The 17,994-nt window shown below is 42.9% G+C and overlaps 1 protein-coding gene across 3 annotated transcripts in view; it reads right to left on the bottom strand.

Annotated features, from left to right (window-relative positions):
• The window catches only part of macrod2 (mono-ADP ribosylhydrolase 2), a 453,977-nt gene that overhangs the window by 309,174 nt on the left and 126,809 nt on the right, over nucleotides 1–17,994 (bottom strand). For all 3 annotated transcript variants that reach the window (XM_034101062.1, XM_034101061.1, XM_034101060.1), the window contains exon 4: nucleotides 14,379–14,408. In XM_034101062.1, coding sequence (XP_033956953.1) covers nucleotides 14,379–14,408 — 30 coding nt within the window. The remainder of the gene's footprint in view (nucleotides 1–14,378; nucleotides 14,409–17,994) is intronic.

Genomic DNA, 17,994 nt, shown 5'->3' with positions numbered 1-17,994 from the left:
CATTCTCCAAGGAGACCATATTCCACATTACACTACTTACATCAGGAGAACACCTTCAATACGTTTCTGCGCATGCTGAAGAGTTATAAACTCATACTAAAGTACTTTGAGTACCTCCGTTAATCCATAATAATCTTGTCTAACATCTATACCCCTGTGTGCTCTGAGAGAAAATAAATACTGCAAGGGGAAACTGTGTTAAATTGGAATTAATGCCATGTTAGCATGCACATTGTTTCTCCATCCGGTCTATTGGCATACTCACACAAATCCGGTGTGGTTACCATCCTAAATGGCAGCAATAAAAGCACACAGATCTTGCAGGAATGTAAAAGCGCCAGTAAAATAAAACGCATGATTTAATGACCATCTGTTGGGTACCTTGCTGCAACATTGTTTTTGAATGATCAAAGGCAGCGTCTGCATCCAGAGCGATTCACCTCAGGAGGCATGTCGGGGAATTAACAAGCCACCCAACAGAAATCCTAGTCTGCATCAGTCTCACAAGGTGGGGGAGAGGGAGTAAAGCAATAGTGTATACACAACAGTCCAGGCCCCTTTCTCATTTCTCTAATTCCCCTCCTCGACTCCTATCCTCGTGTCTTAGTCCCGCCCACAGGAAATGCGAGCGGAGGAGTCGAGGGGGGGAACCGAGGAGAGAGGAGGGGAAGCAGCAGGCGGTTAGAGAAATGTATATATATATATATAATACATTTACTTTTAATTAATTCACAGTGCGGTATAATGAGACAATAACAGGCTACAGATGCGGACATATATACGCACACATATATATTTATATTAGGGCTGTCAAACGATTAAAAATTTTAATCAGATTAATCACAGCTTAAAAATTAATTAATCATGATTAATCACCATTCGAACTATGTCCAAAATATGCCATTTATTTATGTATATTGTTGTGGGAATGGAAAGATAAATGAAAGAAGGCGGATATATCCATTTAACATACAGTATCTATGTTTATTATAACATTTTTCTGCGTGTCAAAATGAAAGACAGCCCACACACCTATCAATCATCAAACCGTGGGGTCTTAATTCATTACGTGTTGATTTCTATCAACGGGGGAGTACTTCAGGAAAGTCGACAGAGTGTGAAAGTCGACAGTGTGAACGTTGTGATCAGCTGTTTTAGCGCAGTTCTCCAGTGATGGGGGGAGTCTCCCTCCGCAGCCGGTTGGCGTAGTTTTGGCACAGTTCCGTTGTACAGACCGACGTTAACAGCAGCCCTGTCTGTGCACACGGAGACCGACTCTGTCGTCCGGTGATCTAACCGCCTTCTGGAAAAGCTTCACAAGTACGTCGGTACGCAAATGCGCTTTGTGACACAAGTGACGGTACGCATTTCAGATTACGCACATAACCTGCGTACCAGTTATGTGCACCCCTGTACCAGAGCCATATTATTACTATTATATGGCTCTGCCCTGTACTACAGCAAGAGTATTCTCCGTCGGGACTTCCTGCAACAACACCACGCCGTTATCAAAGATGTTCTATTGAGAAGATGATCACTACGTGACAAAAGTTTTCAAAACCGTGGCTACTGAAATCAATCTTATTAACTGCTGTGTGTGCAATTTACTCCGCGAGTTGGCAGACTTTATTTTGCTTACTTTAACATCATTTTTCATGGTGGGGCTAAGCCATTTCTTGGTATGGGTGTAGCCTACCCCAGCCATACCCTGGCGCTGCCACTGGTGGCACGTATGGGGCGGGCCATTCTGCACATGCATTAAATGCGTTAAATATTTTAACGCAATTAATTCAAAAAATTAATTACCGCCGTTAACGCGATAATTTTGACAGCACTAATTTATATATATATTTATATAAATATATACAATTTCAGATTCAAACAAGTATGAGAGCACTCTCATACTAACGTAACACTATCAGAGACTGGATATACCACCCCCCCCCCCCTTTCTGGTCGCTACAATGAGTTAAATAAATTATCGGCCAAAAGTTGTATTTGCAAGTAAGCATAGGACACCAAACCAACTGAGACCTGTCTGTCCGCCGTATCTACGCACACACATACACACACACACACACTGTACCACACGCACCTACACACTGTACCACACTCACCTACACACTTACACACTGTACCACACGCACCTACACACTGTACCACACTCACCTACACACTGTACCACACGCACCTACACACTGTACCACACTCACCTACACACTGTACAACACGCACCTACACACTGTACAACACGCACCTACAGCTCCTAAAGCATATAATATAGATCAGAATACATCCGTTGTGTATTTTATTATGTGAAGCACTAAATGGTTTTAGACAAATATCGACTCTTTGTTTGTAGATATACTAAACTAAAGCAAATAAAGAGAGTAATGTACATAAATTATATGTTATACTGAGTGATACATATTATACACACTGCTCTGCTTTGGACCTCACAGCTGTTCTCACTGGAAACATCGCATCGCGATGAAAGCAGTTAATAAAATAATATCCAGAGGATGTGATCAGTCCGGCCGTGCGTCACGACTCTTTAAACATCTCTGTTGCCGGAAATACATCCACGGAGGACCCATCAGTGTATCCTCGATTATAGCTCCTCCAGAGAGCCTCCTCGATGCTCGATGCTCGATGCTCGATCCTCGGTCCTTGAAGCGCATTTAGAGAAATTAGATGTCCTGAAATCCATTTCCGTGTCAGTACCGGAGGGCCGAGGATTCGAGGAGTCGAGGAGGGGAAATTAGTGAAATGAGAAAGGGCCCAGGCCTACAAAATATGTGAACTAAACAGCAACAAACTAAAAAGTTTGAAAATCCATTTGTAGAATAACCCAGCAGAACAATTGAAAAGAGTTGTGTATTATTAGGATTATTTTGTTGCCTTTCAGATTAGCCCTGCCATCGCCTTCTTATGTTTATGGCCATCCTGAGTTTCTCTAAGAGCCCATTTACGTGTTGCGGGATGGATGCCAAATGTCCAATCGGCACTTAAAAGAAGCATGCACGCACACACACGCACAGAGGCAAGCTGACGTCCTCAGACAGACATTCACAAACGCTCGGCTCTTATCACATCAAGGCTCAGTAAATAAAACATGTAACAGCTGCGCCAGGCTCAGGATTGCAGAGACAGTACAGGCAGGCATCCAGCCTGGTCCAGCAACAGCATGCATAGTACACATTTTATTAGACACACCCTTAGATAAGTCAGACACAAACGTATATGAATACTTCTGAGCTGATATGAAGTTATAAACAGACCTAAACCTAAAGAAAACGCTAGATTATCAGGGAGATGACTAAACAGAACAAGCATGTCACTGGTGGAGCTAATGCTTCAAAAGAAAATGGAGCATAAGGCATGACTAATCTCAGGTGGGCTCCAGACAAATAGCATTCCCACACAAATGCTTACAAAGCGTTACAGAGATTAACATACACATCCTTGGGCTGACATGGTCATTACCGCTTTGTTGTGCTTTCTTTACCTTCTGTCTCCGTGTCTTGTCTTTTATCTCTCCTTAATTATTCTTTCTTTTCCCTGCCTGTCTGTCAGTAGTACTTTGTGCAGTCTTTAACATGCTGAGGGGACACATGTCCACCCAATGCCACAGAACAAATTCGCTACTTTGTTTGCGTTCACAGCTCATTTGGCCCAATCCATGTTCAGGCATTCTGTTATTGTCACGCTTGGTGAGGTTTTCTACGCAGCCCGCCGAGGGGGAGAAACACGTTCCAGGGGCTGTCAGCTGAGGCTCACATTCACACTTCACCCTGCAGTATTTCCTTCAGGCTTACTTTTTATGTAGTGCACGGAACACTGTCTGAAAACGGTTACTGCGGAATAGCTTGTGTGCCTAATATGTGGGGCATTGCCAGCACATTTCGAAAAGCAAATATAAAAGTGCAAACAATTGACAAGGAACCTCAAAAAGAGGAAAGGTGAACCTGTGGAGAAACGCCATCAAGTTCAAAAGCTTCCTTTGCCAGTTACCCACCCACATCTTACCCTTTAGGGAGGGTCAAACACACACTTTAGATACAATCAGAGATAGGCACTACAGCTGTGTGTGCTTGATCGTACCCCCACCAGGGCATAGTCACACGCCCACGTATACATAGGCTCCATTTTATTCAAGATAACATTACCACCCCACATTCTCCAATGATTGAAGAGGCTTGGGAAAGTGTCAGTGTGGTGTTGATCATTTTAATGGCCGTGGAGGTTGAAGGGAAGGGACATGGTCTTGTTTGCAATTTCACAGGTGGAGCTGGCGGGTGGTGGGAATGTCCCAGCTCGTCTCAAAGGTCTAATCTCCCCTAGCTAGCAGCAGCCCATCCACCCACCGACTGTAAACACAATGGCTCCCTATGGCACGGATCTGATTGCTGTTTCATCAGGGCCAGGAGTAGAGTCAGTGGAGAGGAGCTCCGTCTCACACTGTTTGATGAACTTGTTTATTTTTCCTGCTCATGGGAGGCCCAGAAAAAACTGATTGGCAAACAGCATGTTTATCAGAGGCTTAGAAAGCATTCCCGATGATGCCGGACGATCAGAGCTACACCAAAGCCACGGCAAAATGCTTAATTAGAGCTTTCTGAAAATAACGTCTTGATGCCACCCCCTATAATGCCCATTATTACTGCTAAGTATGCTCCTCCATCAAGTATGGCATGCGCTAATGCGAGTCTCACAGTAGAGAGCCAACATGTTCCAGTGGGCTTGAATAGCTTTGCTGCACTCTCCCACTCAGAAAATAATCTTCTTCCCAGCAGACACCTCTGCACATGCCCGACACATGGAAGGAACGCATATACTAACCTTAATTGGTTTGGTAAACCTAAATCTACATTTATATCTGAAACCTCTACAGCATTTTACAAATAGATGGCGTGTCTAGTATAATTGTTGTGACATTGTTTTTCACCCTACAAATCATGCTAATTGTTTTAGTTAAGCAGGTCAATCATACAGTATATTATATTGATTAAGTCTAACGTTTGATGAAGAACCTTTTGTCCCCGATTCCTTTGCAGTGTCGCCTGCTACTTGTAGTGAAAAGACATGAATATGCAAAAGCAAATGAGAAGACATTACACACTGTTTTCCTCTCACTACCACCCACTGTGCCCGACATCTGTTCTCCACCTCCACCACACTTCTTACTCTGCACATCCCTCCGTCATTCTTCATACACCCTTCTTCTCCCCTCATTTTTCATCACCTTTTTCCCCTGTTCTTCAATACACCTTCCTCTCTCTCCACCTTTTACAGGGGCTTCTTTGGCTATCCACAGAGATCTGGCCACACACACACACACACACACACACACACACACACACACACACACACACACACACACACACACACACACACACACACACACACACACACACACACACACACACACACACACACACCACACACACACACAACACACACACACACACACACACACACACACACACACACACACACACACACACACACACACACACACACACACACACACACACACACACACACACACACACACACACACACCACACACACACACACACACACACACACACACACACACACACACACACACACACACACACACAGTGGTGGCAGTGTGAGGGTGATAATTGAGTGTGTGGAAAAGAGGATTAGGTGGAGTGGTGGGCATCATCCCTGCAGCATAAACACTCATCTCTCCCTAAGGAAGGATACATGGAGTGTCTTTCACTTCAGTCCAACTGGCTGCCTCGGTGTCACTCTCAGCTAGCGTACTGGGATGGCTGCTGTGGCCCTCAGGAGGCAACAGTGAGGGGGTTAACGCAACTACATGCCCAGCACCTAGGGGACACTTGCCGTTTCATCCTGACACACGCGTGTTTATACTGCACAGCCTGGCTGATGGGAGCAAAACAGTCACGGTGAGAGTGGAGATCTTCACCAGGGGAGAGAGAGGGAGAGAGAGGAGAGAAAGAGAGAGAGAGAGAGAAAACTCCTCCTCTTCCCTGTGGTCTGACAAAAAAGATGACAGCTTTCCTCTGGAGCTCGCTCTGCCCTCCCTGGGCTCAAAACCTCACTTGTAGGCGAGCGGCCTGTCAGACACAGCTAACTAGGCTGCCCCATGAGATGCAGGAAGCTTGACAGTTTGTTACTAGTTGGCAAAAGGCCACTGTAGCAGGTCAGTCTCTGCAGAGAAAGTGCCAAAGAAGTGCCACTAATCAGCTACCAGGTAGCTCTTAAGAGATGCTCACATGCATAGCATCCTCCCCTTACACCCACAGCTAGTTCAAAGACTCATTATCAGTGAACCGTCTCATACTCAAGCCTCAGATTCATAAACCCAGCCAAATGCAACTATAAACATTAGGTACTTGAGCGCAATCGGCACTCTGTGGGTTATGTTTTGTGTGGTGTTTAGTGGAAATATGACATTTAATGTGTATGCGCCACAGCGTGCAGGGACACTGTAAAGCAAGCAGCAAGGTAAAGGTCCATGAGCTTAAGAGAGTGGTACATTGTACATTTGCATCTCAAAATGGAGAGTAATTAACGTTTGTGCTTGAACAAGATATGTATACCACACCTATTTGGTGTTGTATTGTTGAAACAAGTGAAGTTGTCCGAACTAAATGGCTGTTAGAGTTAGTACCAACACCTGCCTGGCCTCTTTATTGATTTAATGGCAATGTCCTGCTAACTTCTTCCATTGATTTGTCCACTGGGTCCTGAATTACCTTAACTACTTTTAAAAAGATAAGATGGCATGGAAGGAGCCCCTTTGTTAAATAATTAAAATCTCTCCTTGCTACAGTAAGCATTTCTTCAAAGAAAATCAAACGGAAATGCTTGTTATTTCTTTTATATATGATTGGTATCTTAACCGTCTTTTGGGGAGCATGTGGCTAAGTCCGGTGAGCCTCTTGTGTTGTCCTTCTAGCCCTGCCATGATTGGTGGGACACGGTTATGGGGTAGTGCCCTAATAAGAACTGTCCCTATCTGTCTGATCTCATCACTCCATCCTGCATTGCTGGGGGCAGCGAGACCAAAACTGACCACTGAGTCAACTGACAAGACAGCTCAGCATCCAGTTATCCCAGAATAAGAATCAGACACACACTGGCATGCAAACACCAAGTCACGCAGACACGTAATACACACAGACACATGCATGAAAAAGACCATGGACCGGCTCAATGTAAAATCTACCCCCAAAACAGCCACAACAAAGCCTGTGCAGACACAAATGTGCTCTGACATGGAGGTTGGTGATGCTTTGAGTTGTCTAAAATCTCGACAACTGACCCAGAAATGCTCTCGCACAAAAGGGGGTTTTGGGTGTGGGGAGGGAGGTCATGTGTGATGCAGTGTGGAACAGAACTAAGTTGACACTCTCTTGCCTCTTTCCCAGGCCCTGTGGTGGTATTTCCACTGTTGGTACAACGAGGGGAGACAGAAGAAGGTGGATCCTTAAACTGGGGTGTAAAAATGAATGGCAATTACTAAGAGGTTGAAATATATAGAAAGAGGGCTACAATGTGTTGTCGGATTGCAGAAAATAAAAGCACTTCCTGTTCACTGATTGAAGTCAAAGGCCACCTGTGTTTCCTGGTATAGAGAATGAGAGAGGAAGAGGCTACAGAGGTCAACACAAAGAGAAACAAGCAGCTGCAATATGTTTACATCAGCAACCCAGGGGGGAAGAAGAGGACCCAACAACAATATTGCATCTATCAATTTTTACCTAAACGATCTAAATAGATGGCCTACTGTTTTTTCCTTGTAGGGAACCATAAAAACATATGTAAACCAAATACAAAGCATGCAAAGTTATACATAACAACATTTTAAAACAATGAAAGTAGCATACAATAGCTTTACGGTCATTCTGAAACATTATACTATAACTATGCTGAAATGTAACTGCACTGCATTGCCTCAGCTGCCTCGAGGCTTTGCTGCTACCCTGAGGTTTTGAGCTGCCGCTGGCCGAGCTTGCTTTTCAAACTGATAAGGCTCCACACTCTCTCCGTCCTCTAGGTTTAATATACGATGGGAGAGATGGTATAGGAGTGAAGTCCTCAACCTCAAATGACCCCTCAGTGGCAAAAAGGCAAGGAGACTGTGTGTCACTCTGGAGATGATGGTGAAAATAGGAAGGTATGGTACTGAAAATGTCTGTTGCTATTCTCCATCACACCCCATTTCCCCCTCTGCCAGATCTTTAAATCCACTGCAGGATGAAGATGGCATTGTTAAATACTCTTTAGGGTTAAATGTAAATACAAATGTATATTTTATTCTCTAAAGAAATCACTTGTTTGGCTTCCATTTTGTTGAATCAGAAGGCATTTTAAATGTCACTATTATCAGTAATGATTTAATGTTCAAAAGATAATTGGTTCTCCACATGCAGGAAAACCAAATCGTCAATTACGATCAACAACAAACTAGAATACAATTCACATCATACAGAGACTTTCAGAAACGTTTTGCATGACACAAATACACTTTACATTTTGTAATCATGTGAACTGTGAGGGTAAAAGAAGAAGCCTCTATTTCAACATGTGCAACTTTGAATAGTCCCGGTTGGATCAACAAAGCTTGCTCGACCACAGCCGGACACAGAAAGCTCCCTTCAGTTTGATATGCTGATATGTGCGCCGTTTTAAGTTAGGCCCTCTCCCTCACCCACACTGCAGTGCCAGGGATCAAGTGATGGCGTCAACTAGCTAATGACATGACTGCCGCGGGCAACGGCCGGCAGCTTGATTTATACACGGGACAGAGATGAATGATTCATAGGTTAAGAGAGAGATACCAAGACACGTGGCAGCTATGTGTCCCTCTCGCTTGCTCTCATTCGTTGGTACACTACACACCTCTCTATAAATGCCTTGGAATACTTTATGTCACATACATGTAAGCTTAACATTACACAACTGGCCAGTCATGTTACCATTGCTTATAACTCTCTCCCTTCTATTGTCTCAACATTTTTTTTTACATCTCTTTCTTAAGCGGTCCTTCTTCCCCTCCTGTGTTCATTGACTCCCTGATCATTTGTTCTTCCCTTTCCATTATAGTGCAATGCTAATCGTAAATATGGAAGGCAGTGTTGTAGGCTAAAATGAATGGCCCAATCATCCTGCATCAATTAGTCCATCCATCATTGCTGATTGGAGAAGGGGGTGTCCGTGGTGTCTGTTCTCTGTGGTGGCAGGAGGGAGATAGAGATGGCATTAGAGAGCTTTCACGCTGAAATGCAATTTCCATCACTGTTAGGGAACCATGAACTACAGTCCACACGATGACCTTGCCTTGCTAATTTTAGTAGAATGCCCTCTAAATGACGTCATATCTGGAATAATTGGCAGCAATGATCTGACAGTATGGGGGTACAGTACATCTCACATGGTAATTTTTCATTATAATGATTCCTACTGAGATGCCATTGTGCTTGACAAAACTGTACCTATAGTTATCAACCTCATTAAAAGGGCTCAGAGAGAAAAAGACAGCTACACTGACATAACGGATCAATATCTTCCTGCACAACATAGAATACAAACAATAAATACATGTGGGTCACATGGAGCGTTGTGGCTTTCGTGCATGTTATGCAGTCAGTATACTGTGTTACACATTTTTAAAAGAAAGGCAACGCTTGAGCGGTAGTACAGAGTTATTGCATAACTGAGAAGTACATTACAGTTTTTCAGTAATGGCATTGTAAAAAATGAACTCTGTACTTATGCAAGAAGGTGGCAAATTGAAATACGTTCTTTATATTTATAAATTATTTAAATGTCAGTGGCTAAAGCCAATGCAAGAAGGCAATCCAATATTTGGATAATGCAGTGAAAAGTAGGCAAAAAGAGAACAATTCTAAAGCCCTGTCCTAAATACAACCTACAGAAATTAGGTAAAAATACCAACATGCTTTAATCACACAAAAAAGAATACAAATGTGTTTTTTGCTGTGAGTTTACCGTGTAAGTAGTTTCTAACAGCAGGGCCAATCCCGCAGTGCAGGACAGACAAACATTAATATCAGTGCCATCTCCACCCTTGAAAAAGCACATGGAACATCGCAGCACAAACCTAGATCATAGTGCATCTTACTGCCCGCTAAATATGAGGAGATAAGTCAATCCCGAGGGTAACGCGCTAAATAAGGAATCTTTGCATTCAATTTATCATTTTTACATTATTTAGGCTACTCCACAAGGAAATACCGTTTCTCTGTCATAAGTTATGCTAATGTCTGGTACTACCATCTGTGAACTGAGGACCATCAGTCAAGCATAGTGTGCAATCTATGAGTTACGGCAATAATGTGCCATCTATAAGAGACTAATCATAAAAGGGAGTTCTGGGGCTTCCAGTGATCTGATAGTCACGACAGGGACATCAGGCCATCTAACCCAAAGCCGTCACACAACACCATCTCCACCAATACTCCTCCCCCTGCACAAAGAACCATGCCGGGTCCCCTCCAATCTACTCAATAAACAAGCCTGGGGCAGAACCCAGACAGGAGATAATGGTTCACCTGGAGGTGACAGGAAAAGAAACCAGAGCTCTTTGCATAGCGAATGCAGATAAAGATAAGCACAGTGAAGCACTTAGGAATCTTGATAAAGGATTATCCAAACAAGTCTGAAACTGAATACATTTTCTTTTTTTAAAGCATGCAGGAGCACTCTTTTAGAGAGAGCCAGTACTGCAGGTATTTTCCTGCTGAATTTACAAAGCTGATGTTGTACTTCTGTGGTCAAATACATTCAGTAAAGCAGACGTTCTCACATTCCACGCAAGGTTCAGAACCAGGGCAATATTCTTCTTCTGTTAATTCCATTGTTAATTGTCAGGCCTTTGTATACACCGTTTTCTCAACAGATCCACTCCGGGTTGATGCAAGTCTGCGTCCAATGATATCTTTAGTTGCAGAGGAGGGCAAAGGAGCACATGCACCACCGCAGCCAGGCATTATCACAGCAAGCACAATTAATCTCATACTTTAGAATGTGTTGGTACTCGCTATGACTCACAACACTGTTTAGGAAACGTATGAGGGAGGAGAGCCGGGGGCACATGGCACAACAGCATGTGTTACGCAAGCAATGACAAAAGGCTGGTGAGTTCAGTGAGCGTTAGCAGCCCGTGGCCAAATTAGCCCATGAGGACGTACAAAAACATCCATGCATGTGCCCCGCCGCTTGACTGGAGCAGAGAAAAGGAGGCCCAACCTGAGAAGAACGATTTGTTTGGGTGGTCGAGTTAAAGCCCAGTGCTAAATGGGCAACGGTTCTGGTTAGAATGCTAATGAGCCCATTCCCCTCCTGGATGGAGACATCAAAGGAGAGTGGAGCTCCCTCTCTCCGGCTGCACAGGGCTTCATGGTAACGTTACATGGCGCAGTGTGCGCCTGCATCAATGTGTCTGTGTGCGCGCGTGTCAGTGGGCGTGTGAGAAGGCCAAAAATGGGGGGGGGGGTTGAAGGAGAAATAGACAACATGTTCACATTAGGTCTATTCTCTTGGGACTGTGCCAGCTTCCAGCCATGCTGTGACACACATCACACGAGCAACCTGGTACCATATCATAATTACCCTCTATTCACCGAGGCCTCATTTAGCATGCCATTATCAGAGATCATTGTTATTTCCCTCTATGTACGTATGGAATCCCAGTGAGACCAACATGTCTAGCGCAGATAACTGTGCTACTTCGGTTAACCCCATTGTGTACATCATACTGAAGACATACAACCCATAGAGAATTCCCATCAGTGATTTCTAAGGATTTAATAGAGCACCAGGGCATAAGAATCGTTTCTAGATTAATTTTGCTAGGAACTGATGCTAGGGAATATAATAATGTATTTATTTATTTTTGGGCACTGGACAAGTTGCACCCTGGGCTTTATTTTCACCCCGTTCACATTGCACTGGCATAAAGCCGAAAAGACTATCACAAATATAAGTATTTTCTGCTTTACTTGGACCACACATTGCACTTTAAATTAATAATACCATATACGGTGAAGTGATAACATCAATTCCTCAACAAAAATAAAATGTCTATAGCCAGGCGAGTTTCCAAAAGTGTGTGGGTGGTATACTAACTTTTTTTTCTACATAAAACACTTTGTCCAGTTTTCACATACTGGCGGGAGGCCCACCTCTAGAACTAAGAGAACTAAACATGGCTCAGGTGTGAGGCCAACATGATGGATCATCCTGCTGTGAAGCTGCCCCTCTGCAGAGCCCTGAGAAGACAGCTGGAAGATAAGGCCGGCCCTATACGAGAGCACATCTCCTCTTCACATCGATCCTCCCCGCCACCAAGGCAGGAGGTCTTCACATGCCAAGTCACAGATAGGGGTAGAGGGAGATCCGGGGTGAGAACGCAGAGAGCAGTTCTGCAGGTTTAGCAGCCATCTTCTAGTGATAAAGACACAGGAAGATAACACCCCTCTTGGCCTCATGCAGATAAAAGCATAAAGCTTTGTTAAATTATTAAGCATGGCCATTGTAGCAAAAACAAGCTTCACAAGAATGCACACATAAGTAAAGAAACAGACTTGAGGTTATCATTATGAACACGAGGAAATGTGAGTCTTAGTATTTGACAGTTAGTTGGCCTTGTATCTTCTGCCAGTAACGTGGCAGGAATGGAATCACTGGAAGTACATTGCTAAAAGAATGAAAGGAGGCTTTGCTCTCAAAACATGACACTAGCTTTAGAATTCCTTTGGAGTTAATAAGCACAGCTGCAGGTCACAATCAACTCAAATGTTTTCTAGCAGCGTTTGACATTAATTGACACACAGGATCTCACGTGACTGTGTTGACACTCCCAAATTCCACTTCATTTTGGTTGCTGCTGTGTTAATACCTTTACACCTAGTACTCGCTAAAGAAGAACCTTGATCAATCAACAAGGCTCCGTGTCCTAAGATTCGCAGAGCTGTAAAAGGGTGATTTGCCATAAAATAACAATAATGAAAACATAATAGCAAAGAAAATTGCTTCTTGTGTTTTTCTCTACACGGAGAATGAATACTGAGAGCCGAGTGCAGCAGAGACAGACACCAATCAGGAGGACAGTATACCTGCTGCTTTACAGGGCCAGGCTTTGTTATGGAGACGTGTGTTTGTGACCTCTGATCTCAATCACCAATGGGTTTTTTTCAAAAGCACTGAGGGCCTCTCCATGTCACTGTTACAGATTGGGATGCGGTACTGCTACACAACAACAGCTAGAACGTTTGCCGTCTTAACCGTGCATCAGAAGATAAGGTCCACTCCAGCCTCGTGATTAGATGTGAATAAGTAATTTCAACAGGCTCTGTGTTCTGAACTCTAATGGACATCATGTGCACCGAGCAGGTAACTATGCTGTGGCTTTGATGTCGCTTTAGGCACATCCCTCGCCTCAGATTAATCAGATTTCATGCCAGGTGTTTAAATCATAATAAATAAATAGAAACTGAAAGAGCTGCCATTTTGCAAAGTGCATAATTATGTCCTGTGTGCTGCTTTTGTTAAACAGATGTATTCACTCTATAGGAGGTATATGAAACTTGGAGGAACATTGTTGACGGAACAATTGACATCTGCATGTGACATTTTAACAAATATCCCACATCATTATTTATGTTTTTGTTCTGTGATTTAAACAATGTTTTATGTGTGTATGCACTGTGGATAAACAGGAACAACACGGTTCACTGTTATTAGATATTAACTTGTGAATAGATATATTTCATAAAATGCAGCCTAATGTACAGAGAACATTCTGTAAAACTGAAGCCTGTGAGCAGACGATGACATATTCAAAGTGACAACCGACACAGATGGATAAACAGATGCTGAAGCAGTGACCTTATTTCATTGTCATACTATTCCCACATATCGCCAAAAAGATCCCCTTTGGACTCAAAATTAACATTCCACATCTAACTGGGTGGAATTTTCCCCAACCTCTTATTGCTGTGGTGAAGAATGATTATTTCAATCATGTCAGTGAAAAGTCAAATTGAGAAAAGAACAGTTGGATTGGGCAGGAACAATCCTACTGGAGTTCCCAACCCATTATTCCCACACCACGGTCTGCTGCCTCAGATTCCCTGCATTGCTTTGATGATAATGTTCTCCGGCAGGCCGCTAAAGTTATGACCATCTCGCCGTGTGGCACGGTGCGAAGCTGCACTGCAAATAGACACTAATGTCTGCCATGAACCCATGGAAGAACATGGATGACCATGTGAGACATGGAGAGAGTAACATTAATTGCTTCATTACCATGGGAACAAACAATGTAAAATATCACAAATATGTGAACTCACCTCCCCCTCCTCCCAGAAGACTGGAATTTGCTGAAAAGAGAAAAAAAAAAGAATGTCAGAAAAACTTCAAGAGTAAGCAAATATGGAAGCACACCTGAGAAGCACATTTTCCTTTACTCTTATGATCATCTTATATCTATTAGAAGTATTAATAACACATTTCACTGAGAATCTGAACAGAAAATGCAGTATATTTTCAAAGTCCTCGAAAGAAAACAGGTTAGTATAAGGTGCCAAGACAAGCTTGAAATTGGCTTGAATGAATTAGTCACATATTTGTTGTAACTCTTTTTTCTGGCAATGCAAGATTTAAAAAAAAATAATTCTGGTAGCTTCTGAAAACACCAGAAACATCTAAAAAGGTAGAAAACAATCAGATGCTTTTTTTTAAACCACATCCCCAATTGACAGAAGTCATTATTTTGTGTGGTAGTGTTTTTCTTTGAATACTACATTTGGAATAAAATTGTAATTCAGGCAGCAGCTCATTTCAACATGAGCTCCTTGGTAGATTTCCATCTTGGCAACATGACAGAGGTTACATTCAATACAACATTCGGTTCATAAAAAGCAATTAACAGTGGCCCAAAGTTTGAGAAAGTAGACATATTTTCATGAAACAAATGACATATTGGAGCTCGTCCACAAAAGATGTTTCTCTTTCAGTAGCATTGTAGGTGTGTGTGCTATTCATTTCACAACTGGAACATGTATGTGAATGTCCCTTAAGTTGAAAAACAACTTGAATACAGTTATCAAGACTTTTAGCAATAAGACAGCACATCTTCTTTGTAGTTTCTATGGCGTCTACATGTTATGACTATCTGCTCAATTACACACCCAACTTGGAAATGGGTGTCAAGAGGAGCAAGTGAATGCACCATTAGCCTAAGCGGAGGTCTGTGCTCTCCAAGTGGCTTTCTAGGTTCTTTATGGGAACACAAATCTTTGGACTTGAGCTCTTCAAAACAAGACTTGTGTTAAAAAAGGGAGATGCTACATTCTCACGTGTGACAATTATATCTCGAACACCCTCTTTAATAAAGCCTCGCTCAATGTTATTCTGTTGTCAGTATTAAGACAGTTGGTTCAAAAACACATACCATCACTCCGCCCTCTTGTCCTACCTGAATCTCCAACATTAACCGTAGTTTACTGGTTCAAGAGAAGGTACCATCGGCTAAGGAGAGTGTATCATTAAAAAGGAACCCGTCAGTTGGAGACATCCGTTGCACATGAGAGGAGAAGATTAGAGGGGATTTAGAGTACATCTGTTCATTTGAGTGTTCCTGAAAGTAGGTAGCCTATGTGTTTGAAGTGTAGTTCATCCAGCGGGCATGGAGAAGAATCATACACTGCAACATGCCTTTTAATGATCTTCAGTTTCAGCGACGGCATTGGCTATCATTAGCAGTGAACGCTACTATTAAACGCTTATTATTTCTCAAATACGTTATGGTGCACAAGCAAGAGGTAATGAACAATTTGGTATGAAAGAAGAGCTCTCCAACAACACCACAGTCCTGAATCTTGTGTTTTAGTTTGGGCCTGAATACTTGTATGAAGGGGACTTCTGGAGTTCACTCAGTTTCCACACCTTTCTGTGGCACCATTATGGCTTTGCATTGTTCTCATCTGAGCACCACACATATGAGTGGGCACGGGGACAAAGAAAGCTCTCCCACTGCAGAATGTGTTTCATCAAAGAGCTTGTGTGTGTGTGTGTGTGTGTGTGTGTGTGTGTGTGTGTGTGTGTGTGTGTGTGTGTGTGTGTGTGTGTGTGTGTGTGTGTGTGTGTGTGTGTGTGTGTGTGTGTGTGTGTGTGTGTGTGTGTGTGTGTGTGTGTGTGTGTGTGTGTGTGTGTGTGTGTGTGTGTGTGTGTGTGTGTGTGTGTGTGTGTGTGTGTGTGTGTGTGTGTGTGTGAGAGAGTATACAGTATGAACATAACATAAACACAGAAGAGACAGCAACTCAAACAGGGAGGTACTGACGATCCACTGTCATGTTTACAATAGCACCTCTCCAGGTTGTTCTGTGATGAAAAAGACTTGTGTACTCTCCCGGCCCTTTGTTGAGCTCTGGAATGTTTCAGCTATCAACAGCAAGTATACAACTCAAACATGCATTTCCAGAAAAACAAAAACCTGCCTGTTCACATGCTGCTGTAACAAAAACAAATCAGAATTTGGGATACTGTAAAATATATCTAATCTAATCTCATTTGTGTTAAAGTATGTAGTCTATCGTAGTTATTCTTATGATGATATATGATGATCCTATGATATAAATGCATAAAGCTTCTTGTTGTTAATCTATCACCAGTAAAATGTAAGAACTAGCCCTGGTGCCTAAATTAAGAGTATGCAGGCTTTTCATAAAGTCTATCATCATTCTCTAATCTCCTGGGGAGTCTTCCTATTCCTGAGCTATTAAAACACTGGGGTTTAATTACCTGACATTATGGAAATGCATACCTGAGGGGGGCGCTTCATTTACTCCACACCTAATCAGAGATTGGAGATGTGGTTGCTAATCAGTCAGAAACAAATCTTGTGTGTGTGCGTGTGCGTGTGCGTGTGTGTGTGTGTGTGTGTGTGTGTGTGTGTGTGTGTGTGTGTGTGTGTGTGTGTGTGTGTGTGTGTGTGTGTGTGTGTGTGTGTGTGTGTGTGTGTGTGTGTGTGTGTGTGTGTGTGTGTGTGTGTGTGGTGGTAGTAGTGAGCGGCGTAATCCGGGGGTTGAGATGTTGGATGCTTTCTATCCACATGTGACTTGGTGTGATCACGGCAATAGCCCACTGGGAGATGAAGAGCATTCGACAGCCATCTCATCTCTGCAGTGGGTTTGATAAATATAGAAGTAAGGAGGGGTAAAAAAAAAAACGTGGCTTTATGCCTTTTCATTTCCCCTCTGCCTGCATCCTCTCCTGATCAGAATGTCATGAAAAAGTGTTTTGGCAGTTTATCTTAGAGCTCACTGTGTGGCTTATGCACACACAAATATCTGTAACCTACAGAGTCACTGAGCTCAGCCCACAGAGATACATATCAGGGCAGAGATTAAAATCCCAAAGTGGATGTGGACTTGTTTTGAAACTCCGTCTTCAAGCATGAGATAAATAAGAAACAGCTGGGAGAGAAGCTAACCTACAGCAGCACAAAGAGCAGCCCTACACTGGCTGTGTGCTTGGGCCATATGCAGTATGATTTTCCTGAGAAGTGCCTCCATTATCTGGAGTGAAAATCAAAACAGAAATCCATATTTGGCCACATCCACTCCATAATGCATATTTTATAGAGTGTGTATTAATTATAAACTAGCTCTCCTTGCTGTTTGTGCCTGCCCTGGGCTCAGTCGGGCTATCTTGTGGCGAATCAACACATTGCTGCCTTCAGGGAAGCAGTGGGAGAGCCAACATTTAGTATTATCAGAAGACCATTCTCTGTCCCTTCTGCATGAGGAGTTGTCTCTTTCAATGCATGTATAATTAGTTTTTGACTTGTCCCTCCTCTCTTGAGTGTCTGCCGCAGTGTGTCCCCTTGAGACTTTTGCGAATCAATTTATCATTTTTTTCTGCAAGGACATACAAGGACCTCATCTCCGTCTTTTAAAAACATCT

Source organism: Pseudochaenichthys georgianus, chromosome 15 (genome assembly GCF_902827115.2).
Source record: "Pseudochaenichthys georgianus chromosome 15, fPseGeo1.2, whole genome shotgun sequence".
NCBI classification, from domain to species: Eukaryota; Metazoa; Chordata; class Actinopteri; order Perciformes; family Channichthyidae; genus Pseudochaenichthys; species Pseudochaenichthys georgianus.
This window is presented reverse-complemented; position numbering and strand designations above follow the sequence as displayed.